This window comes from Podarcis cretensis, assembly GCF_951804945.1.
Source record: "Podarcis cretensis genome assembly, chromosome: 3".
NCBI classification, from domain to species: Eukaryota; Metazoa; Chordata; class Lepidosauria; order Squamata; family Lacertidae; genus Podarcis; species Podarcis cretensis.
In genome coordinates this window covers 58,553,275-58,579,161 of record NC_137172.1, presented here as the reverse complement: position 1 = coordinate 58,579,161, position 25,887 = coordinate 58,553,275, and the positions used below count along the sequence as shown (strand labels likewise).

The following is a 25,887-nucleotide window of genomic DNA, read 5'->3' as shown; positions in this document are numbered from 1 at the left end:
TTAAAGGAAGATGACCCAATTGTGCAAATCTTAGTGAATATACCATTTGACTTTTGCTTGAAAAACAGATGTATTGACTGTTTCTGAGAAGTTCAGAAAACACCCCCAGTTCAATAATTTTATCAGACATGAAAGCAGCTCCTAATCAATTTTGATCTTGCTGAGAAATTCAAGTCCAAAAACAGTAAAATAGAAGCTGGCAGGTCAGCCAAGGAAGTATTCTTGCTCATCTACTTTTTCCTGCTTTAACTCTTACCAAGTATCGCTTGACATATGGGCCATTCACTTGGCTGTAAAAATAACAACAGTTGTGAGAGTGCCTTTTAAAACATAAGTGACTTGTTAAAGAGCACTCACTGGGCTGACCCATTAATGTATTTGCTATTTAAAACTGTTTGTAAAAGGAGTGTGTCTTCTTAGTATTTAAAAGATTGATTCCATGACACTTTTTTATATATTGGAAAAAAACCCTTGATATTTATATAGTGCCACAATGTCGCATAAGCCTTACAGGATTCCAGTGATTACGGTAGTTTGCTCAATGCTAAGTCCTCTCATTCACTGCACTGGCACTTTGAGTGTCCCGTGATATGCCTTTAATTTTGATGTCTCAGATACTACCAATCATCACAACAATCTGGCATACTATTTGTGTACACTGTGGCCTCAGAGAAGTCCAGTTGCCATCAAGTATTCAATTATTTAATAATCAAAAGTATTACATCGATGTGCTAAACAACATCTACAAGATATCTGATCTATGAGTAATGTTCAGTATCACCATTTTAAATACCGTAAATATGCAATGTGAGACATCTACTCAGAAGTATGCTCCAGTGATTCCTTGTGTGATTCTCTTGCTATAAAAAAATCTTAGCTTGAATGGGAAGGTCCTGATTTTCTATTAATGACAATAGTTCTCAAAACATGTATACATCTAATTAAAAAAACCCCAAACACTTTAAGGCTTATTTGTTCACTCCTACTGGAGTGATATATAGTGGGATATATAGTGGTATATACTGGGACGCGGATGGCGCTGTGGGTTAAACCACAGAGCCTAGGACTTGCCGATCAGAAGGTTGGCGGTTCGAATCCCTGCAACGGGGTGAGCTCCCGTTGCTCGGTCCCAGCTCCTGCCAACCTAGCAGTTCGAAAGCACGTCAAAGTGCAAGTAGATAAATAGGCACCGCTCCGGCGGGAAGGTAAACGGCATTTCCGTGCGCTGCTCTGGTTCGCCAGAAGCTGATTAGTCCTGCTGGCCACATGACCTGGAAGCTGTATGCCGGCTCCCTCGGCCAATAAAGTGAGATGAGCGCCGCAACCCCAGAGTCTGGACCTAATGGTCAGGGGTCCCTTTACCTTTTTACTATTGGTATACAGTGATCAGAATCAGTTCAATGTTTTTTGTTGCCCTGAGCAGCAAAACTTGCTTCCCTCCTTTCCTTCCATCCACATTTGAATCTTCTTGCTTGTTGAGAGGCATTAAATTACCAAGTTTTGCCTATAATCACATTTTTCTTGTTTTTGTTTTAATTTATTTAACAAAACATTCAGGAATCATCTTGAAATCGTTTCGGAGTAAGCTAAACACATAAAGGTATTAGGATGGCCTTCTGGATGAGACCAAAGACCCATCTAGTCCAACACCCTGAAGCTCACTTTGGCAGCACATATACTATAAACCTATAAAAATACACAGAGGTTAGCATATTTAACATCCAGCATTCTGCAGCCAGATGCTTTGGGGTATGTAGGACATGAAGGCTTCGTCCCTCCTTCCCTGCTTGTCTCCTAGCCATTTATATTCAAAGACCTACTTCTTCGAATAGACATTTGTACAGAATAGACAGACAGTACGTGGAGAAGCAGACTGCAAAATTAAGTATCTTGTAATGCTGAATAAAGGGCAAAAAACTGCATTTCCAGTTGTTTCAATGAGATTGAATGATCGTGCATATAGACTGCTTTTGGTCACACTGTGACCTCAAAGTGGTTTCCAGCATGCAGATACAGTGGTGCCTCGCAAGACGAAATTAATCCGTTCTTCGTCTTGCGGTTTTTTCGTCTTGCGAAGCATGGCTATTAGCGGCTATTAACGGCTTAGTGGCTATTAACGGCTTAGCGGCTTAGCGGCTATTAACGGCTAAGCGGCTTTAAGAAAAAGGAAACAAACTCGCAAGAACTCGCAAGACGTTTCGTCTTGCGAAGCAAGCCCATATGGAAATTCGTCCTGCGGAACAACTCAAAAAACGGAAAACTCTTTCGTCTTGCGTGTTTTTCGTCTTGCAAGGCATTCGTCTTGCGAGGTACCACTGTAAAATAACATACCACTTAAAATTCATAAAAGCAGTAAAATACAGCAACGGCTTAATCTGATACTAAGTACAGGCAGCTGAGCAAGGTAAACAAATCTTGTAAAGGCATCTCTCTATGATCAGATCAGAAAGGTAACATTTTCCCAAACCACACCTTCATATCTCTTTATACCCATGAACGGTCCCTAAAGTGTGCAAACAGACAAGAGACAGACAGACGGAGACTGCTTCCAGACTAAATTAGGTACAGTATGCTTTAGCCTCATTTAAATCAAAGGGATAAATTGACTAACTTAAGTCACATTGATTTCAGAGGGACTAAAGCATGACTAGTCTGAATCCCTAGTCAGTCTATCTAAACATCTTCCTTGATGTAAACATACGTTTTATCATTCTGTCATCAAAGGTTTATTGTTAATACAATCTGAGGTTGGCATAGCATAACACTGAGATACAAGGAAGTTGAAAAAGAGAAAGACTACCTTTCCCTCCTACTTCTCTAGCCCACAGGAACCTCTTATTAGATGAGGCAGAAGATCACAATGTGTGGTTAATTTTATCACCCCAAACAGGAAGAAACTTCATTCACAGAAATATCATTATAGCCATGTGATTCTTGGTTGACAGGTAGTATAGAAAACAACAACAACAACAATGGTGTTAAAGCAGCAAAACTGTGTCTGACAACTAGCCCCCCCCCCAATGAATTAGTGAGGTAAGGATGATTGTGGCTGACCAACACATAAGTAAAGGTAAAGGGACCCCTGACCATTAGGTCCAGTCGTGACCAACTCTGGGGTTGTGGCGCTCTTCTCGTTTTATGGGCTGAGGGAGCCGGCGTACAGCTTACGGGTCATGTGGCCAGCATGACTAAGCCACTTCTGGCGAACCAGAGCAGCGCTGGAAACACTGTTTACCTTCCCACCGGAGTGGTACCTATTCATCTACTTGCACTTTGACGTGCTTTCGAACTGCTAGGTTGGCAGGAGCAGGGACCGAGCAACGGGAGTTCACCCCGTCACGGGGATTCGAACCGCTGACCTCCTGATCGGCAAGCCCTAGGCTCTGTGGTTTAACCCACAGTGCCACCCGTGGACAAACACATACGTAGGTGCTAAGTGGGGGGTATAGAGGAATTAGAAATATTTCTCTGAATTTGTCTATGGTAAGGGTATTGATTATACATACCCTGTTATTATTTCTATAGCTATAGGCCCCTCTTAAAAGTGAGCTTCAATTGGACTTTGCCAACATTCTAGTGCATAGTTGTGACAGTTGAAAAACAGCAGTTAAGAATGCAGCAAAACCATCAGTGGGCAGGGGAAAAGAATCTGTTCAAGCAGAGGAGCTTTTATCTCCCCTTGGTGGTATTCCAACAGCTCCACAAGGTTGGGTAAGTGTTTATATAATGGAGTATCACCTTGATGTTTTACGTTGGTGTTGTATTTGTATTAAGTTTTACCATGTTTCGAAACATTGATTTGGAAGTCTGTTTGGAAGTTCAGCGGCAAGAAACCAACAGCACCAGAATGTATTTGCGTGCTAACGTTTCGGCCATTAGTTTCAGAGCTGCCTTTGGCATTACTTTTTAAGACAAGCAATTGTTGCACAGCATACATTGCATTGGAGTGGGGAACCTAAAACCTTCCAGATGCTACTGTAGTGCAACTCCCATCAGCCCGTTATAATGGCCCATGGTCAGGGGCTGATTGGTGCTCTAATCCAGAAATATCAGGAGGGCTACAGGTTCCCCACAGCTACATTTCCTTGGTCTGATCTTAGAAGACAGCAGTGCAGGAAGCCGGTCCGTTAACCACTCTCCCTCTGTCACCAGTTTCTCAGGAGACTAAACCTCAGCAAATGTAATACGTTAGCACCTTTGAACCTGTTGAATATAAAGGCTCCACTACTGTTTAACTGTTGTTATGCCACTTCTCATAGCACATTGGGATGTTCCCTTGTGAGTAGTGCAACTGAACAGTGGTGTAGCCTGGGGGAGTCACAGGGGTGATTGATTGCCCGGGGGGGGGGGGGAATTGTTAGGGGCGCAAAATTTCAACACCCTGTGCTGCCTCAATACAGCTGTGCCCTTTCATCACTGGGCTCTGTTGAAAACAGATTCTCCATTCAAACCAGGAAGTGACCTTTCCAGACAACAGAACAACTCTTCTTAATCCTGCAGTTACAATCTTCTGGGTGATGTGGACGCTGTTAGGCAGTTGAATGTGCATGCATACTCCACCCCACCCCCCGCGCAGCCCTGGGTGCTGGCAACCCACATTATGCCACTGCAACTGATTGTCAGACTGCTTCCCAGCTATCAGATTGGTTACAACTCTAATCAGATATTCAGGTACTGTTATGTGTTGGGAACATCACAGGAAAACGAACTCATTTTTAACACATAATTACATTATTGCAAACACAACTGAAAATGAGACATAACCAGGGACTTGAATGCTTTGCAGTTCCTAGGATATGTTTGGAAGGTGCCAGGTTGGTACACAGTCAATTACTTATGTTATAAATGGTGTTGTTCTCTCACCTTTTGAAAGTCATTATTAGTGCACAAAGAAAATAGGAAGTTAATAAAGAAAGCGACTCAAGGATAAAGTACTACTAACAGAAATGCATGTAAATGCATATAGCCCATGAAAAGAGAAGTCTGTGAATCAAAGATTGGTGAAGACAAAAGTATAGCATACATGAGTACTTAAGGATTAGACATTACAAAGATTTTAAAGAAAACCTTACACATACTCTCCTCCATTAAAAAAAATAATATCAATAATTCACTATGCTGTTCTAACTGCCTCAATTATTTAACATGTTGTTTTGAGTAAGACACAGAATAAAAATATTGCCCATTAACCCCTGATTCTAAATACCTTTACTTTGTTTTGCTGGCACTTGCTTCCAAATAGGAATAAGACGGCATATCAGTTATCCAACAAATAACTGTTTTAACACTAAATCATGGCAACCCACCCTGTATCCTCTTCATAATGGTACAATAATAATTTCCTATCGTGAGGAACTGTATTAGCTCTTACAGTGTGAAGAGTGGTGGGAAGCTGATAGTAAAAAATGTATTAGTTGAAATGATTACCTTGGAACAATGAACGTTTGGTCTTACAAACAACTGCAGAAATAAATGCTGAAATGACTCTGAGGATTACCGGTAGATGTAGGAAAAAAGGAATGGGATTAACCCAAAGTAAATAACCATAAGGATTAAAAAAGTGTACTATTAATATATAGTTTAAAATATAGTTTAAAATGCTTTAAACTTTTATCAGTGCGTCAAGCATTTGTTCTGAAATTTTACTTAAACAGCAATTCTGAATTTGTTAGGAACTTGTATTGAGCCAACTACTGCACCATGGGAAAGGAAGCTGAATTAATTCAGTATCAGGACACACAATCCTATGTTCCTTGTTCTGTTTTGTTCACCACTGTAACTTAACCTGAGCTATTGGAAATAGCATAAAGGACCTGTTTTGCATGAAAAGAAATCTGTGTTTATTCTGATGCAGCGTTAGGGGTTGAAGCCTTGCTTTGTTGGCTTCTTTTTTGTCAGCTTTCCATTGAACAGAACCTCATTAATCAGATATTAGGAGAACAAACAACACTCTGAAAATACCTTTTGAAATTTGGTTGATGAAAAATATGTTGGAGGAAAAATTAGATAGGCTCCTCTGCAAAGCTGTGAGTGAAATTGCACCTTTAACTATGGATTTTTAAAAATATACCAATGCACATATTTTACATTTTCACTTAATCATACTTTCAGGATAGTACACCCCTAATACCAATGGACCTTATTCCATATGTGCTTAGAGTTGCAGGCTCAACTTTGAACAAATGCAATCTAGGGTTCAGATTCCTTACATAATAAATAACTGTATAATCACTTCCTCAGCCTTGTCTAGTCATGACTATTGCATGGCTTTGAGCAGGTAACTATTAGCATCAGTGCATGTGAATAACACATTGTGTGAGCTGCAATCCCACACCTAGCAAAGCATTTCACCTTGGGCTGAGTTTACTACCTCAGACAAAGGAGATGGTGCCCCCCTTTCCATTTTCCTTACGGAAGCTGAGTGAACTTTAGTTCAGTAGTAGAGCATCTCCCATCACACTGAAGGGGAACAGACTTGCTTAGGGGATCCAGGGACGTGGGGGGGGGGGGCAACACTCAATAGCTCCTGCTTAGGGTGTAATAGGAATTCTAAAGTCTCATATATATAAATCAGTATTTTCTTACAACAAGGGGAAGAAAACAAGAGGAGGGCACAGCTTTGTCCTCCAACATTTTGCCATCACTCTCTGTCTCTGGTATCTGCCAGCTGAGGTGACCACCTCTTTTTGTCTAATGCTGGGAGTGACCTGTGACGGCAGTCTTTCATTGAAAAACAAAACCCTGACCAAATACATTTTAGTAAAAATGGGTGAGTGGCAGATATTGCTATCACTTGAAGAATGTCAAAAGAAAGGTAAGCTGTTCTATATGCTATGAGAAAATCCAACTATTATGTCCCAGAATCCTGGGAACTGTAGTTTGTTAAGGGTCTTGGGAATTATAGCTCCATGAGAGAGAAACTACAGTTCTCAGTATTCTTTGGGAAAAACTATGTGCGACATATTTACAATGCAATCCTATGCACATCTACTCAAAAGTAGGTCCCATTGAATTCAGTGCATCTTACTCCCATATACACATGCAGGGTATAAAGTGCTAGGACTTTTTAAAATAACTCAAAGTAAACAAAATATCTGTTTTCAATTTTGTTGAAAGACAGCTCAGTCATTGCCAATTTAGTATCATCTTATGAAGAAATAAAAAGCCATCAATATTTTATTACATTTCAGCAACTGCACTTTTCTTGTCGATCTCTGGAAAATCTCCAAACATCAAAATACGATCCTAGTGATTCAGATTAGGCCTGTCTCCATGGCTTTGCAATGCTACTGGTTAATGGCAATTATTTTACTGGCAAATCTAGCAGATCTAATGCTATACCACTTTGCACTCCCCCCCCCCCAAAAAAAACCCCAGAATAAATTAGACAAGTCACTAGCCTGCAGTAGACTATCACACAGATAGCACAGAACAGGGTACCTTCACATCAACATGAAAACCAGGCTTGTGGGCCTAGATAGGAGTCAGGCCTGCAGGTCTGCCAGTCTGTTCTGTAGCGTTACACTGCCGTTCGAGTTGGCCGCCAATGGCACGGGCCCAGGGACACACAAAAATGTCTCTCTACTCTGGCTTGGAGCCCGCCTGCCTGTGTGCCAGGTAGGGCACACAGGCTCCTCGGGCGCCTCAGCTCCCTCCTTAGGTGACCGGTCAAGGGTTCAAGAGACAAGGGCGGCGGCGACACTGATGCAGCTCCTTGCCAACAGCACAAAGAAGCCTAGGTGCGCCTCTGCATGGAACACTTGCAGAAATAGAAATTGGCCACCTCTGATCTACTCCCATTTTTTCCCTGTGTTTTGCTGCATGGGAAATGTTGAAATAAGGGACGTTTGGCAATTCTAGTCCCTGGTGATTTATGCTTCCAGCACTACAGTAGGCACGGCCGCCTGCCTTTGCTGGGGTGGGAGGTGGGGAGCACATCAAAAATGCCTCGTCAGCTGAAGGTCACGGAGACGTAATCTGCAGAGCCACTTTCCCTCCAGCTCTCTCGGTAATGGAATTAAGGCCCATTAATCTAGCGCGATGGCGAGAGCGGGAGGCGACGCTTCCTTAGAAGGGGCACTTAGAAAAGTCAAAAACTATCTCTGTGGCAGGGAGGGGGCGAAGAAGGCCAGGGGGGTGGGCAGCCTCCTTGGTCAGATGTGGTGGGATGTTGTCCCTCTCTCTTTCTCTTTCTCTTCCCCCGCCCCTTCTCGAGTCCAGGTTTGATGCTGCAAGGCGTGTCCGAGACTCTGCTCATGTGATGGAGCAGGAGGGAGAGGTGGGCGGGAGGACCAGAGAGGAGCTTGTTCTTTCCTTCCCCCCCCCAGCTCTCTAAAGGAGTTTGCAGAAAGCTACTGGTTTCCTTCAGTCGCAGCTTGAGCGCTCTGCTGAGCGGCCGAGACTGAGGCGAAGGGCGCAGCTGCCTGGACAGCTTCATTATTGCTCTCCTCTCTTTTATCATTCCTGGGCGGGAAGCGTTGGGTCTGGGCAGCGGAGGTGAGAGACCGGCGTCGCGAAGCAGCCGCTCACCGAAGAGAGCGAAGCCATGGGAGCCGGCAGCTCTGCGGAGCAGCGGAGCCCGCAGGACGGGGCCACTGCAGCAGAGGAGTCCCAGCCCGGCAGCCCTGCGGGAGAAGCGCCCACGGCGGCGGCGGCGGCGGCGGGGGCCGAGCCGGAGCAGCCGGAGGATCCCGCCAAGGTACGAGCCTCGCTGCCATGCTGCGCGCCTGGGAGAGCGCTAGGGGGGCTGGGGCGTGTGTGTTTTGAGGCCGCTCCGCCTCAGTCAACTCAAACTTTAGGGGGGCGCCTAAGCACCTGCGATGGGGCTGGCGGGCACCTGCCTCCCCTTCGCCCCCCCCGTCCGCGTCCTCTCCAACCCCCCCAAAAGGGGTGAAGTTTGGCGGGGTGGGGCGTGGCGGCCGCTCGGCTCGGCTCTCCTGAGGCGGGGAACTGCGCAACCGGCACCTCCGCAGTAATAAACTCCTCTCTTCCCTTTGTCAGAAGGGCGGCCAAAAAAAAGTACTTGGCGCAGGCGAAGGGCGGATGAGTAGCCGCCGAGGCGCTTCGGGGAGCCCCCAGGCCCCCCAGGAGCGCGGCCTGGCGTCGGCCCCCCCCCCCGCAGATCACCTCATGCCCTCTTCCCAGGGCGCTTTTGGGGGCGCCCTATTGTATTTGGCTGTTTTGCATCTCGCCTAGTTTAGGCTCCTGTGCGCAAGGTATTGCGGTGGGGGGGGGGAGCGAGTTAAGGCAGCCTCCCCTCTTGGTTTTCCTTTTGTGTGTACGTACGGATTGGTGTGAGAAAAGACCCCACCCTATGGCCGGACGGCAGGGAGTGGACTGTGCTGTGCCAGGACTGCAGTCCTGCAGTCAGCCAGGGCTTGGTGGTACCCAGGGCTGCTGCAGTTGTAGCCTCTTTTCTTTCTCAGAGGATGAAAGTGAGAGGTGTGTGTAATCCGAAAGTGAGGGGTGGGAGTAAGAAAACAAACGGGAAACCCAGAACTAGTCCCTTGGTGTTTTCTGCACTGACAAGTGTTTAAAAAACCAGCTCTATCCTGCCCCCTCCTCATATCGATCTGCTTCAAAGTACAGCACGTGTTCAGAATAGACAAGTTATTGAACATTCTTCAGTGTTGCATATTATATGAATAATGTGCATGCATTGGTTGCAGCGAGATACTTGTAAATAAATGCCTGCAGTTTCTAGAACTACAGATATTCCTATAAGTAATAAGCTGTATCCTTAACTAACCAAATAATTTTACTGAATATCCTCATAAAAGTTACACATACAAATAGCAACAGAGAACTTAGAGAAGCAAAAAAGGCTCTCTTAATACACATTTTCTGTGTACTTTTTTGAGTTACATTTTTCAATTTTCCACACAAAATTTCTTGTTTCGGATAAGGATGGTTTCTTGCATTATGCTATTTTTCCACCAATATTCCAATAAGTATTTTTCTTTACTTTTTAGAAAATAGTCAGGTTTATTAAGCACACTGATTTAGCTCAATAAAGTTATTTAAAAATAATTTAGATACTTATTTTAAACTCTAGATGGAATATTTCAAGCTTGCTGTTTTCCTAATCTAATGTGTGGGTGTTTCTAAAGCTTGAGAACTGGTTGTGACTTTGTTTTTGTGACCTTGAGTCTCAAAAGATTTTTAACTCCCAGGAAGAATTTTCCATAGCTGCTGTCCTACAGTGTTCACTGTTGAGGGTGGTATTTTCAAAAGTGTTTTAAAAAAGAAGTTAAAATGGAACAAATAGTTTTAATAACTTGAAAGAAATATGTCTTCTGATGACACCTTTCCAAAGTAAAATTTCACAGTGTACGCACAGTTTGTTGCTGTGAGATAATTCAGCTACAGAAATGTAACTGCAGAAATCATGAAATGTGACCAAAGTATCCGACCAAGATGATAAAATAATGCTGGCTTCAAGCTTGAGAAAGAAAAATTCCTGCTAAGAAGGTCAAACCAGCGTCTCTTAAGCTATGTGAAAAAGCATAAATTATTTACTATGTTTCGAATCCTCTTGTACTTTAGGTTCCAGGAAGGGACTTACGCATTTTACCCACGTGATTCCAGTTGTTGGGAGAAAGATAAACCATATGACTATTTTAATATTAGCTGTGCCAGTGTCTAGAAAGAATTAATCAGAAAATGTTTATTCAGAAACATAAATATATTATTTTAAGTAACATCTAGCCAATAATAATACATTTTAAAATGCAGTTGTTTGCATGACATCTTCTAGACCAGGGATAGGCAACATGGTGCCCTCCAGATATTGTGGACTGTAACTTGCCCTCAGTCCCAGCCAGCATGGCTAGTATGCAGGATGATACGCGTTGTAGTCCAAAACATATCGGGACCATCATTTTGGCTACTCCTGCACAAGACCACATAAAATCAATTATACCACACCACCGTAACCTGTTCAAGCACCAAAAAGCATGAGCTGCTAACAAAAGCACTTTATACTGAGTGAAAATAATGGAAAGTTCTGGTTCTTTCTCAAACTCCGCTCCCATCCATTCCATACACTTCTGTCCACTGTTCAGGTCAGTGTCTCCAGCAGAGCCAGGCATGGCCAGGCCTGTTTTCTCAAACCTCCTGTTCCTTTCTGTTTTTCCAGATGGAGCCTCCAGTAACATTTTCCCACTACCAACCCAGAATAATTGTTTGTGGTTGTTCTGGGGAAAGAGGCTGCACATTTCCTTCTTCACTCCTGGTTATAATACTCATTAGACATTCAGCTGAATCAGACTAAGGGTTCATCTAGATTCCACTGAGTTTTTTTGCAAATGGTAGCTAACCAGATGTTTCTGGGAAGCCCACATGCATAGTACCAAATAAATGGCCCACTCCCATTTTTCTAGTATTGCAGTGACAAATCAGGCACTCTCTTGATGTCATTGGACTACAGTTCTCATAATCCCTGACCATTGTCCAAGTTGGCCTGAGCTGATGGGAGATGGTATCCCAACAACATCTGAAGGGCCACAGGTTCCTCATCCCTGTTTTTGCAGCTGCTATTACACAGTCTTTGAACATAACCTTTGATAAACTTATCCTCCATTAATTTGTCTAACCCTTTTAAAAAGCCATCAAAGCTAGAGGATATCACATCTTGCAGTGATGGATTTCATAAGCTAATTCAATCTTTATGGCTGATTGGAATAATCAGACATATTGCCTATGCTTTCGACATGGGGGAGGAAAGGTATTGCTCCCCCCATGGTGACCCTTTTAGTGGTAACCAGGCCACCCAGTGTTGTTGGTGGTTGGAAGACTGCCTGCCCTTTAGGGTTGTACCCAAGTGCCACACTTTACCCCTCGCTTTCCAAAGAGAGTGAATGAATGAAAGATAACCATTAATCTGCATGGGGGGGAAATGCACACATTGGGATAGAGATAACTGTCCCAAGTCCCTGATTATCATAGTGCCTGTAATGAAAAGCAGGTTTCACTCTAAACAGTCCCAGTTTGCATTTTTTTTCCTTTGTCCAGTAAAGCTCAATGGGAACCTGAGAGGCATAGTAGCAACTAACTACAAAACCCTACCATGGCCTGGATGCTGTTTCTTAGAACATAGGTAAAATTGAGACAAGAGAATTGTCTTTTTGGAACTTCCTTTGGTATATGTGGATTGCAACAAGTATTCTGAGAGTTTGTGATGGCAGTCCCCTACAGCACACAAAGGAATCATAGAAGTGGTATGCTATGCTTCTACATAACTTTAAGGTACTTAATTAACACCATGTAAGTGATATATACTGGCAGACTACTTTAGAATGTATGCTGGAAATTCCCTATCATACCCCAGGGTATATGCTTCTACCCAATTTTTGATTCATACAAACTTAGCAGGTTGAGTTGCAGTAATTTTGAGCCATTCCTTAGAATGCATATTACATTGCCAGTAGTGAAGGAAATTATTTTGCCTCATGCACTAATGAGAGACCATAACTTTCTAGTGCAGTGGGCCTTGGGCCACTTTTAGGTGACCCTCAGTGCCTCGGGCTGACCGGGGCCTCCCCCACTTGCCTACTGTGCCCCATAGCCTTTTAGTTGAACCAATGCCAGCATCAGGAGCGCCTTGCATATTGAGTAAGAGTGCATGGGGTGGAGTGGTATCAGTTGGAGGAGGGGACATCTCTTCTAACAAAGTGTTGGAGGTGTTGAAAGCCATTAAAAAGTGAGATTAAAAGTTATTTATTATTAATAACCTTAAAGATAAAAATAAATTAGGAATAGAAAGGAAGGGTGTGTGAGAGAATCTGTTATAGGAGGAATAATAGAATATAAAATGACCACCAAGGAGGAATGGGAAGATGGCAGGTTATTTGGGGGCGGGTGGGTATGTGTGAAGGGGATAAGGTAAAAATTGAATGTAAAAGGAGACTGGGCTTCAGTTCTTTCCAGCTATTTCAATATCCTTAAGTGCTGCACTGACTATTCTGGAATAGCTACCGTTCCTGGTTCTAACATAGGTTAAAATCCATAGTTCATACATTTAAAATTCATATATTACCTACAAGTAGCATTCGGTTAAGGGATAAATACTATAATTTGTATTAAGTGACTTTAAATATGCATCATGCATTAAATAAAAGGGGATACACATACCCTTTTTCATTTAAAAGTGCACAGAATAAATTCAGGTACTGGACAATAAAAACAGTTTATGTTGGGAGTTGAGCAGGAATTTAGAGAAGTACAGTTGATGACCATTTTGTGCTGGGGGGATCCGTTCTTGGCCCCTGTGTGTTTTAGCGCAGCGTGTATAAGCACGTTCCACTCCACCTTCGTTACACACCCTTTTAGTGACTTGTTTAGTGACGTTTCCAGTTTGCTTCCGTGTTTGGCGCCATGCACGATTGTGCATCATTTGGACGCACATTAATCAGTCATTGCCTGCACATGCAGACATACCCCAAATCTACCAGTATTGCTTATCTTTGATTTGTTGAAGTTAGTTTTTTTATAGTGTTATTCTTATTCTGGAAATGTAAAGTACCGGTAAACATTTTATGCTGCAAGCATGTACACATACAGTGGTACCTTGGGATGCGAACAGGATCTGTTCCGAAGCCCTATTCTCATCCTGAACAGAACATAAGACGTGTGTGCGGGTCGCGTTTCGCCACTTCCGCACATGCGCATGACATCATTTTGACCGTCTGCGTGAGCGACGAAACCCGGAAGTAACGCGCTCCGCGGCGACCCAGAAGTAACCAAAAAATACTTATCCTGAAGCGTATTTATCCCGAGGTATGACTGTACAGGCAGTTTCCCATTTACGTGGGGCTTATGTTCCGATGCACTGCATGTTTAAATAAAATTGCGTATATTGGGAACACCATTGTGAAAGGCTGCAAACACCCTCTGAACCTCTGGAAACTCTTGAAAAGCCATTCAGAAAACAAAAACTCTACCAAACTCCACCACAGTTGCTCCCTCCAAACCTCCTTGCTCAAGCTCCAAGTCCCCACAGGCCTCAAAGGTTGGTGCAAAGGCTCCCAGGATTGCATTTGCAAAGGCTCCTGGGATTGCTAGATGCTATTTTCGTGCCATTTTGCCATTTATACGCTCTTTTAGGGCTGTTTTTGCCCCTATTCCTGCCACTTCCTGGTTTGTTATGGTGTGCGCAGTTGTGCGTGTTTCAAATGTGCGTAAATGAGGAATTGCTGTAATTAATGACGCATGCATCACTTCTGCTCCTGTACTTCTGTAGCACTGGCAAAAGTTTAATCAGTTCCTCTTTGAAATGACCTACCTCTCCCACCCCGCTAAATCTTTCTCATGTTGTTTAAAACAGTCTAGTTATTGATTTTAAGTATGGTGGGTGATACTCAAAGATCATTGGACTTATTCATTCACTTCAGTGGGACTTCTCTGTGTATGAGTTGGATATCACTCTGAATAGAAATACTTGTATTATCCTGGCTTCAAAATTAAGACCTGCCTTCCAGATTCTTTCACCCTTTTTAATCTAGGAAATGTAGAACTTTTCAGTATAGTAGCACCTCAGATTACGTAACCCCTCTGGTTACGTAAGCTTCAGGATGTGAAAGCGGCAAACCCGGAAGTATTTGACCGGATTTCAGCATGCGCAGAAGCGGTTCTCAGGTTGCGGAAACCTCAGGATCTGACCTGACCACTGGGACGGATCCCGTCCACAACCGGAGGTACCACTATACACTGAAACCGTCCTTAATGTGTCTATAGCATCAGTACTTTAGTTACTACAACATAATTTATTGAAAATCCACTAATGTATAAGTTCAAATAATAGATAGTTCTATGTTTCACTACAAAATATGCAAAGCATTATTTCACAACTTCTGGCAGCATTCTTAGGCCAATGCAAACTAAGAAATAGTTGGCAGGTCAGTTTCAGCATAATACATCACAGTAGTTGAATCTGAATCCCTGGTTCTGTTCCTGTATTTCTCAATCTAAGAGAAGTTTACTTTCAGCTCTTTCTCTTAAAATGATTTATAATGTAAAGCCAGCTGCTTGATGACTTAAGCTCAATAAGCTCATTCGCCCATTGATCCTCAAAATACAGCACATTGAAACAGTGAGCGGTGGTAGAGGACAAGCACATTCCACATTACTGCTGCTGCCTTTCCTGGCCAAAGTTGCAGGAGTAAGGTAAAGGTAAAGGGACCCCTGACCGTTAGGTCCAGTCGCAGATGACTCTGGGGTTGCGGCGCTCATCTCGCTTTAGTGGCCGAGGGAGCTGGCGTACAGCTTCCAGAGCAGCACATGAAAACGCTGTTTACCTTCCCGCCGGAGTGGTACCTATTTATCTACTTGCACTTTGACCACTTTGATGTGCTTTTGAACTGCTAGGTTGGCAGGAGCAGGGACCGAGCAGCGGGAGCTCATGATTGTATTCAAAGTAGTCACTCCTCGGTAAAACCTATGGTAAATTCTGCACTATTTAGTTACATGAATCCACCTCACAATAGAGTTCTCTGGAATTTATTCTGACGAAATATATTTACAAGATGCAGTATATCTTTTGAGGGACAGGGTGGATCCTGTTATTACTATCAATGATCATGCTATCAACTCTGTCTGAGGAAACTCCACTCCACATATTGAACTTCCCCTGACTTGAGATCTACTGGGAAGTCCCTGCTGGTAGTTCCAGCTTTAAAGGACATCCTGGAGTTTATTACCCACCAAAGGACCTTCACAGAATTAGTATCCTAGTAGTGGTTTGCAGCCACCCTAGGGGCTTGACTGGCACCAGCATGGTTTAGCTTTAGGCACCAACTGTTGCTTTGCTTTGCTTTTGCTTTGCTTTTCGATGTAGAAGGATGCCTGGGTTTCAGGACACTGACAGATTACAGGAAAACAGAACATTGGTGATTTTAATTGTTTTCTTTGTTAATTGCTTTATGTATGAATTGTTACTTGCTCTGGATTTTAGGATGAAGGGTAGGATATAAGGTTTTTAAAAAGAATAAAAATAAAACCTCTTAGTAGATTAAAAGCACAGTCCTATGCATAGAAGTGAGACCTGATCCTGTTGATGACTTAAGCTCATTGGGACTTACTTCCAAGTAAGTGTGTATAGTATTGCAGCCTTTTGCAGACTTTTATATTATATTTTGTGAGACCTTTACATTGTTTTCCAAACTGCAGTAATAATAGGAGAATTAATTATTAATGCTAATGTAAGTACTTAGGCTTCCAGGATTCTATTTTTGCGCAGTCAAGTGAACAGCAAGATGGAAGGAAGTAATTTAGCACATTACTTCAGTCTGTCCATTTCCATAGTTTCCATATTTAATCTTCCAATATAGTGTATCAATGTAGCGGAACTAGAGAATAATATCTATATAGTATTTGCAAAGTTTGTGAAACCTGTGACTGTGTTGGGGTCTAAAAAGTTGCTTTGGCCTGCCAAAGAACTTGGGACTTTTGAAGCGTTGAGGCTTCTTATTTGAACAACAGACTGCAAACCATATCACATTCCCCTCAGTTTCCCATTGCAGAGATATAACACTTCAATAAGTTTTAAAACAATGGGGGAAACCTTTTTTATTGGGTGGGATGGGGAAAAAATAGAGATTGAGTGAGAAATAGCTAATACTTCATTATGAAACTTAAGTTTACTTTGTTACTGAATTTATATGAAGTGTACTATTTGGTGTATTCATGACATCTTGTATGTATGTGTTCTCCAAGCAGTAATTGTAAATATGCCAAATGTTATATACGCGGAGCAGCAAGCTGTTGCATCCTAATGTACCTAACTATAGCTTATTTGGAGAAATAGTTACAAAAAAGGAAATGAAAATAGCAAAAGGAATATTTTATTTTCTATCTTTCTAGATGATATTTATTTTATTTTATTAAATTTATATACCACCTTTCATCCAATGATCTCAGGGTGGTTCACAATATAAAAATACAGTATAAATACAATAAATACAGGTATATGGAACTCAACATTATCATGCAAAAACAAAAGAGATGTTTTTTATAGAAATACACATTTTTTTCAACCTGGGACCCCACTTCAGAATTTACCTGAAGTAGCACCAGTTAATTTGTTTCACAGGTGAGCATGTGTAGTTTTGTATGTGCAGTAAATGTGAAGATCTTTGAATGGGGATATTAAGCTTTAGAAGTGTACCATGTACAGGACACCGGGACGCAGGTGGCGCTGTGGGTTAAAGCCTCAGCGCCTAGGGCTTGCCGATCGAAAGGTCGGCGGTTCGAATCCCTGCGGCGGGGTGCGCTCCCGCTGCTCGGTCCCAGCGCCTGCCAACCTAGCAATTCGAAAGCACCTCCGGGTGCAAGTAGATAAATAGGGACCGCTTACCAGCGGGAAGGTAAAACGGCGTTTCCGTGTGCGGCTCTGGCTCGCCAGAGCAGCGATGTCACGCTGGCCACGTGACCCGGAAGTGTCTCCGGACAGCGCTGGCCCCTGGCCTCTTGAGTGAGATGGGCGCACAACCCCAGAGTCTGTCAAGACTGGCCCGTACGGGCAGGGGTACCTTTACCTTTACCTTTATGTACAGAACACGTGAAGAATACATTAGAACAAAGCAGCAGTTCTTCCTAAACCTGGTTGAGAGAATGGGGTAGGAGGAGAATATTATTCCCCAAATACTAAATGGATGAGTGAGGGTCCTCTCACAGGAGGCATTCATTCCATTCATGTCATTATTCTATTCTGTCTGTTTCAGGTTTCTTGTGGTCTCAAAGGGAGCTTACTCCACAGTTTGAGAACCACTGTGTTAGTGAAAGCTTTAGCAAGCACAGAAGCTGAAGTCTTTCATATCAGGGCTCTGATTGGTAGATGTTAATGGAAGTTCTTCCTTTTCATTGAGTCATGCAATTTGCAACCTTATCCTAAACATATTATGATTTTCAAGACTACATAGCCAGAGACACAATTGCTCACACAAAGGACTTTTTCTGTTTCCCTTCTAGCAGGTTTATAAATAGTCACCTCTCCTCACAAGGCCAATATATGCCAATAGCCCTGTGAGAAGAAGAGAAAAGGGAAGCAGGCAAAAAACAACATTAGGGTCTACCCTGGTCAGACTGCCCCCCCTCAAACTTTACTCTTTATCTTTAACTTGACTGTTTGTCATTTATTGTAATATTTTCAAATTGTAAACCACCTTGCATATTTGGGCAGAATATAAGTACAATAAATAGATAATAAACCTGGGAACCTTAGCAAACAGATTTATTTATTTATTTATGCATACATTTATTCTGTTAAAAAATATTGTGAACATATGTCAGGGAGATTTTCTACCCCTGTATTTTTGCCCACACAAAAATCTGCCTTTAGAATGTTACATACAATTAATTAGTTACATAATAATTGAAAACAATAGAGGTTAATTTCGGTACCTGAAATTGATACAATATCAGTTAAATATAAAGTCAATATTGTAATGTCCCCCCCCCATTTGCCCATCCCTAGAAAGCACGTATATTTATGCGCACAGCTTGTCAATCATGTCAACATAAGTGTATTCAGTGCCTTATTTTTCCTCTTGTTCTAAATAATGTAAGGGAGATTTAAGCTAAGAACCCAATAAGAGCCCTCCGAATCAGACTAAAGGCCTATCTAGTCCAGCATCCTGTTCCATAGTGCTCAACCAGATTCTCATGGGAAGCCTGCAAGCAGGACATAAGCAGAACAGCGCTGTCCCTATTTTCAGAGGTATATTGGCGGTAGTACAGTGGTACCTCGGGTTACATACGCTTCAGGTTACATACGCTTCAGGTTACAGACTCCGCTAACCCATAAATATTACCTCGGGTTAAGAACTTTGCTTCAGAATGAGAACAGAAATCGTGCTCTGGCAGCGGGAGGCCCCATTAGCTAAAGTGGTGCTTCAGGTTAAGAATAGTTTCAGGTTAAGAACGGAGCTCCGGAACAAATTAAGTACTTAACCAAAGGTACCACTGTACACAGCCATCATTACTAGTAAGCTTTATTCGTCAGTAATTTACTTAATTCCGTTTTAAAACTGTCCGAAGTAGTTGCCATCACCACATCTTGTGGGAGTGAATTTCATTGTTTTAACTATGTGCTATGATAGTTGATAATCATTATGTGAATAAATACTTTCCTTTGTCCAGAATCTTCCAGCATTCATGACCTTTTTTGTGAAAGGGAGAAGAACCTTCAATCTTGCTCACTTCATAATTTTATACATCTCTAACAGATCTCTCTTCCCACCCCAGACTTGTATTTTTTTCTAAGTGGAAAAGCCCCAGTGTTTTCATCATGGGGAAGTTACCCTTGGTTCATTTTGGTTGCTCTTTTCTGCACCTACAGTATATTTTGAGGTTTGGTGACTAGAACTGTACATAGTATTCCAAATATAGGTGCACCATAGATTTGTATAATGGCATTATATTGTCAGTCATTTCACTTTCAGTCTTTTTTGTAATGATCTGTAACATGGAATTTGTCTTTTTCACAGCTTCAGTAAACTGGGTTGACATTTTCATTGAGCCTAGCTACAATGATCTCAAAATCCCCTTCCTGGTCAGTCACTGTCAATTAGGCCATTAAGTGTATATGTGGTTAGGATTCTTTGCTCCTAAGTCAGAGGTTTTCAACTTTGAGTCTACGGCTCCCTTGACTAACTGCCTTATTTTTGCAGCACCCCTGTGGGGCTCAGGAGCTCAGTTATGACACCCCTTGCCTGCAAGCTGGCAGCTTCTCACCCTTTTTTGAACACCCTGGTGGAGTATTCCCTCGTCCTCCTCTTCTCTTCTCTCCCCTCTCCTTGAGAGTCTTCTGGCCAGCTGCAGTTGCTGCCCCTGGTCTCTGAGCTGCCTCTCCTCCCCCAAAGAGGGTTGCTGCATCAAACAGCTGTGCAAGCATTTGGGAGGCAGAGAGGCAAGAGGGCATCAGAGGAGGGAGGGAAGGAAAGGGGGACAGAGGCCAGTGTTGCCCAGGGTGCTATGGCACACTGGTTGAAAACCACTGCCCTAAGTGCATCATTTTACACTTGCTTACATTGACCCACATTTGCAATTTTAATTTCCTTTCACCCAGTTTGCAGAGAAATTTTGGAGTTCTTCTCAATCCATTTTTGTTCTTAACATCCTAAACAATTTGCTGCAGTAAAGAGGGAGAGAAAGCTCCACTGTGCACATGGACAATTGTATATAGGTCACACTGATTCTTCAGAAGATGGTACACTTACAGAAGATCAGGACTAGTTTCATGGACATGAAATGCATAATGTATACCAGCCTCTTTTAAAATGGCAGTGTAAATATTTTCTCTGTAGGACTATAGTGTTGTTTTTTAAAAAAATATCTGTTGAGTGCATGTGTTATGTATGTTGGCCAAGTGTAAATTACAGAATTACAGTGCTTTTATTAACCAACCAGATTTCATTTCAACTGCTGCATAAGCATCAGTGCAGTAAATGGATAGGATTATCTTTGGTTATCAGGAATCCTATTAAGCAGGCTAATGTAATGTAAGCAGGGTTTAGTTAAACCTGAGTTTGTTAATCTATTCTGTGAGTCAGCTTTTGTGTCCTGATTTCTTATGTAGTAAGAAAGGAATGTGTGTGAAATTATAAATGTATTTAAAACTCAGTCCCATAATCTTGGAGACAAGAGCATGGAGTGAATGGAATATTTAAAACAGCGCCCCTGGCATTTCCCTAAAATTCTAGTCAGTCTTCTTTTTCCCCTTTCATTTAAATAGGTAGCAAATCCTGCTTAGAACTATGAACTGAAAAATATTTTTTTTTAAGATAGTGTATTTGTGACCTGTGCAACAGATGAGAGTTATACAACTCTTGATTTCTATGTCTATTTCTATGTCTATTCAAGTATTGGATATTAAGATAGAGTAAGCAACCTGTGTAACTACTACATCCTTGGCAATGCTTTTGTATGTAGTGTGATGTCGCATAAGAAGTGGGTCTTCCATGCTATCTTCCTCTGTTGCCAGTATGACCTGTCATCACATAAAAAAGGATCTTAATGGTGGAATATACAGTATATTGGAAAAGGTGTGGAATCTTCTTGCCCCATCTTCAGAGGCATGAAATATTTAGAAGGCAAATGTTGCCTCCTAGAGATAAGAGACCAAAATGTAGTGTTTGCTTATGAAGAGTACCACAGTCCTTTGCAGTCTTTTGGATCTCTACAGGAAAAGGCCTTGCCAAACAAGAACTCTCCTTTTCATTAGGGTGTGCACAGGAATGCAGTCCTGAATAATGCAAATTGTGTGAATTGCACTGAAAATATGCAAAATGGTTTTATTTTGATAATGCTGGTGTGTTTTGAATTAATTTTTGAAGCTCCCATTCTGTATGAAGCATTGTGAATATTAAACTCAAGTAGACTATGATATCCATTCCTAAATCTGTTGCCAGTCATCCCTGGACATTTGTAGAACTGCAGCTGATATATAGCCTTTCAGCAATGGAGAAGAATGCTGGGAATGCTTAAACAATCTTGGAAATAGGTCATGGTTTAATAGAACTATACAAAAGTCAATGATGGTTTTTCAAGAAGTTCTTGTGATCCTTGAAGCTTATTATTAATATATACCTGACTAAATTATAAAATGAATACAGTGACTGTATCAGTTCATTAAACTTCCACAGACACTGACCATTAATTTGGCAGAAGTTACAGTTATTTCTTAAGGATAGTTTCAAACTATTTTTAATTTTGTATATTAAACCATTTCTTAGCAAAATAAAATTTACCTGGTAGTAAGCCTCATTAGTACTAAGTCAGACCCCAAAACAGTGTTTCCGTGCACTCTGGCATTCATCACTGTGTCCCATTGCTCCAGAAGCGGTTTAGTCATGCTGGCCTTTGACTTGGAAAGCTGTCTGTGGGCAAACACTGGCTTCCTCAGCCTGAAGTGAGATGAGCGCCACACCCCATGGTCACCTTTGACTGGACTTAATCGTCCAGGGGTCCTTTACCTTTTACCTTTACCAGGTCCCAAATAGCTGGCATGCTAATAATATGAAAGCAATGTGTTGGTTTGCTTTTTCAAAATTGTGAAATTAAAGAATCTGGTTTGTGATTGCTGCTCACAGAATGCCTGACCATTTTTTTTCTGAGGCATCTCCAGGTAGGACTGGGAGATCCCACTCAGAAATCCAGAAGAGCTTCTGCCAGTCAGAGTAGACAGCACTGATCTAGATGTATGCATGATCTGATTTAATAAAAAGCAGTCCCCATGTTCTTATTTTCTTGCTACAAACCACCTTGTTGCAGTGGTTGCACCTTGGGAGACAAATAGCTGTTTTTGGAAGTTTTTAATGGGGAAATGGATGCAGGTAGGTAGGTTGGGTCCACCTTATAATTCCCATTTACTTCAGTATTTTTCTACATAGGTAAAGGTAAAGGGACCCCTGACCATTAGGTCCAGTCGTGGCTGACTCTGGGGTTGTGGCGCTCATCTTGCTTTATTGGCCGAGGGAGCTGACATACAGCTTCCGGGTCATGTGGCCAGCATGACTAAGCCGCTTCTGGCGAACCAAAGCAGCGCACAGAAACGCCGTTGACCTTCCTGCCAGAGCAGTACCTGTTTATCAACTTGCACTTTGGCGTGCTTTCGAACTGCTAGGTTGGCAGGAGCAGGGACCAAGCAGCAGGAGTTCACCCCGTCACGGGGATTTGAATTGCCAACCTTCTGATCGGCAAGTCCTAGGCTCTGTGGTTTAACCTACAGCACCACCTGCGTCCCTTTTCTACATAAGTACTTAGTGCCAACTGGATCCCAGCTTTCCTTAGCACTCATTTGGATTTCTTGGTTGACTTCAGATCCATTTAGATCAATAGATCCACCAGCAATAGGTTTGTTTTAAAGGTTTTCCAGTGCTTACATGGGGGCAGCCATGTATGTATGGGCATTGAAAGTGTATAGTGTCAAGGAGCCCTGTCTGCTAGCTGCTCAGGCTGTGGGTAGCTCATGGCACAATTCTAAAGGGTTTAAAGTGGGGTGGGGGATTGTGGCACAGAGCAGAGTGACAATACACACAGATGCTTTTCAGTGTAAAGCATTTTTTTAAAAAAGACTTTTAATTTAAAATCTGCTTGTAAATGGGAGAGGATGGACTTAACGCTGTCCACTTTGAGAACAGGAATGGACCAGACTTTAATGGGTCTGTCCATCCCTAGCTCCAGCCAGCAGGATCAGTAATCAAAAGTCTAGTCCACAACATGCAGGGCACCAGATTGGTTACCCCTGACATAGTCTCTCTTCCGTTTGAAATGTGTAAATCAGAAACAGAGGAAATAAAAGAGTTGTTTGTACCTTGGGCTTGTCCGTGTATATATATTTGTATGTGTCTGTGTGTATGTATGCCTAGGATGTTCATTTGTGTGTAGTGGGAAACATGGCTCATGAAAACCTGTAGCTAGCCTTGGCAGTTGTCTGGTATATAAGCTGCAGATAATGTATGTCGCTGTGGTGTGATTCAGATATAATGCTGGTTCCCAACAAAATAATGGCTTGCAAATGGGGAGGCAACCACATGGATATTGCACTCTCTCTTTCCTTCTTTGGAGAAATTTCTGCGTGGTATCATGGTAAAAGAAACTAGATTTCTCTGCACCCTATTTTTCTCTTCATATTTTTCTCTTCTCTGGTTTACAGGGAATCCTGGCTTGTATTAAGTCTATGTAACATAAGTCAGTGGTGTGGGAGGTGCTACTGCTTTATATTCTTACTCCTTTTGAGGTCATAAAGTAGCAAAAGTGCCTTGCAATCGTATTGTCTGGGAACTAAAAAATCAATACACTATTAAGTCTAGACATTTGTGGACTAAAGGTTAAGTTTCTTCTACTTAGCTAGAAAGGTTATGCAGACTGCAGGCAATAGGTGCACACCCACCCACACCCACCCACCCGCTGAATTGATGCACACTAACATGACACTGAACTTCTAAAAATACTTGTTTTTATAAAATTAAAAATATAAAAGTACATTGAATAAGGTTAACTCTTGAAACTTTATCACTACCATAGCAAAAACAGTTGTTTCTGCTGTGGTTGCTACCCTGTCATTTGTTATTTTAACGCTAGACACAGATGTCCTGGGCTGTCTCATCCCATAAAACATTCTTACTACAGGGAAACCAAGGAATGTGATGCAAGTGTTCTCAGTTCCTAGACCAATAAACGAACTATAGGGTCTTGACTAAGAGGACATCTCTGACTCTGCTCTATCTCTTATCTTGAAAAGGAGGCTTGAATAGCACACCTATGCTGCACGAGGGAAAGGAGATCAGCACTTTTACAGCACACCTAGAGCTTCCCCTGTGCCAGCACTTCAATTAGGGGTCAGATACAGTACATTTTTGGGGATCCTGTGAGAGGGAAAAAATATATGACAGCAACAGAATATGTATGTCCATTCTTATGATCTGATGCTTTAGTACCAGGTTTAGTACCAGACTCACATGTCAGTTCTTCGACTATGACTCACATTTCAGTTCTTCGACTATGTATTAGCTACAAACACATTGTTCCGTTTCCTCAGTCCTTCACTATTTACATTACCTATTTAATGACTTTTTTAATGACTTGCCACAAGCCTCCATGTAATGCACCGATAAATTCTAGGCAGTAGAAATTCTTTGCATTTTTCACTAGCAAGGAAGGAATGCTTCAGGATTAGATTCTCAACAGGTGACGCAAATGCTCAAATTGTCTTGGAACACAGTACCCCACCGCACCTCTCTAGGTTGAATGGTGTTTGATTTAAGCAGCTTTATTGCTAATAGAAGGATTAACTACACTGCATCTGGGTTTTTTTTTTGGGGGGGTGTAGAGTAACTTTTTGTACGTGTCAAATCTATTTAAATATTTTATTTGAGGGGAGTCTAGTCAACAGTGATGGAGTTACTAGTTGCTTCATCTTTTTACTAGTCTTAATAAACAGCAGCAAAATATAAATGTCCAAGATGACTGTAATCTACAGTAACAGATAGGTAGCCGTGTTGGTCTGCCATAGTCAAAACAAAATAAAAAAATTCCTTCCAGTAGCACCTTAAAGACCAACTAAGTTAGTTCTTGGTATGAGCTTTCGTGTGGAAGGAATTTTTTTATTTTGTAATCTACAGTGTACTTACTGTGAACTGCTTCTCTGTTTATTATGTGCAAATAGCCTGTGCTGATACTCTGTAATACTCCCAAATCATGGTATATTTCCTCTTTGACTCCTGGTAGTGAACAAGTTGCCTGCCTTTACTGTAGAGCTAAGTTGATCAAGGGCTCATGTGTGATCTTTAGTAATGCAAAAGATTCCACCACATGCACCTCACAAATCACTGAAAGTGGGGGTGAGGAGGGAATGCATGTGCAGAAGTTGCTTTTATCACAGGATTTGGGAGAGCTTCTGTAATAGTCCTCGGTCACATCCCACCCACCCTTGCCAAGGGTACACTTTGATTCCCAAGGTTCTATGTCAAATGAAGTCCAGCTTACCTCAGCAGAACTTTTAATGATAGGACCTATTTGTCTTGTTCAGATGATAAACCATTGTTCAGATTTCAGTCCCCAGATGTTACTGGACTACAACTCCCATTGCCATTGACCACTGACTGAGCTGGCTGGAGGTGATGGGAATTCTAGTCCAGCAACATCTGGAGTCTAATGTTGAGGAATGTGTATTGTGAATGATGTGCAGTGAATATTGGTCTTGTATGCTCCCTTTTCTCCTTTGCATGTGATCTTCCACTTTCACTTTTGACTCAGTTTGGCCCTAATGTGTTATAACTAGAATTTGAAAAAATACAATTCCCTAAATGAGGGGGGAAACTTTCATTCTCTTTGTGTACAAAGGATTGGGTGAGCTCATGGTTCACTGTGGCTTGTTCATGATGATCTAAG

At 42.0% G+C, this 25,887-nt stretch overlaps 1 protein-coding gene across 2 annotated transcripts in view; it reads left to right on the top strand.

Annotated features, from left to right (window-relative positions):
* Nucleotides 1-8,205: 8,205 nt before the first annotated feature.
* The window catches only part of AKAP12 (A-kinase anchoring protein 12), a 63,481-nt gene continuing 45,799 nt past the window's right edge, over nt 8,206-25,887 (top strand). Inside the window, exon 1 of one of the 2 annotated variants that reach the window (XM_079971481.1) lies at nt 8,206-8,698. In XM_079971481.1, coding sequence (XP_079827607.1) covers nt 8,546-8,698 — 153 coding nt within the window. In that variant the 5' untranslated portion in view covers nt 8,206-8,545. The remainder of the gene's footprint in view (nt 8,699-25,887) is intronic. The other variant, XM_079971480.1, reaches the window with a different exon arrangement.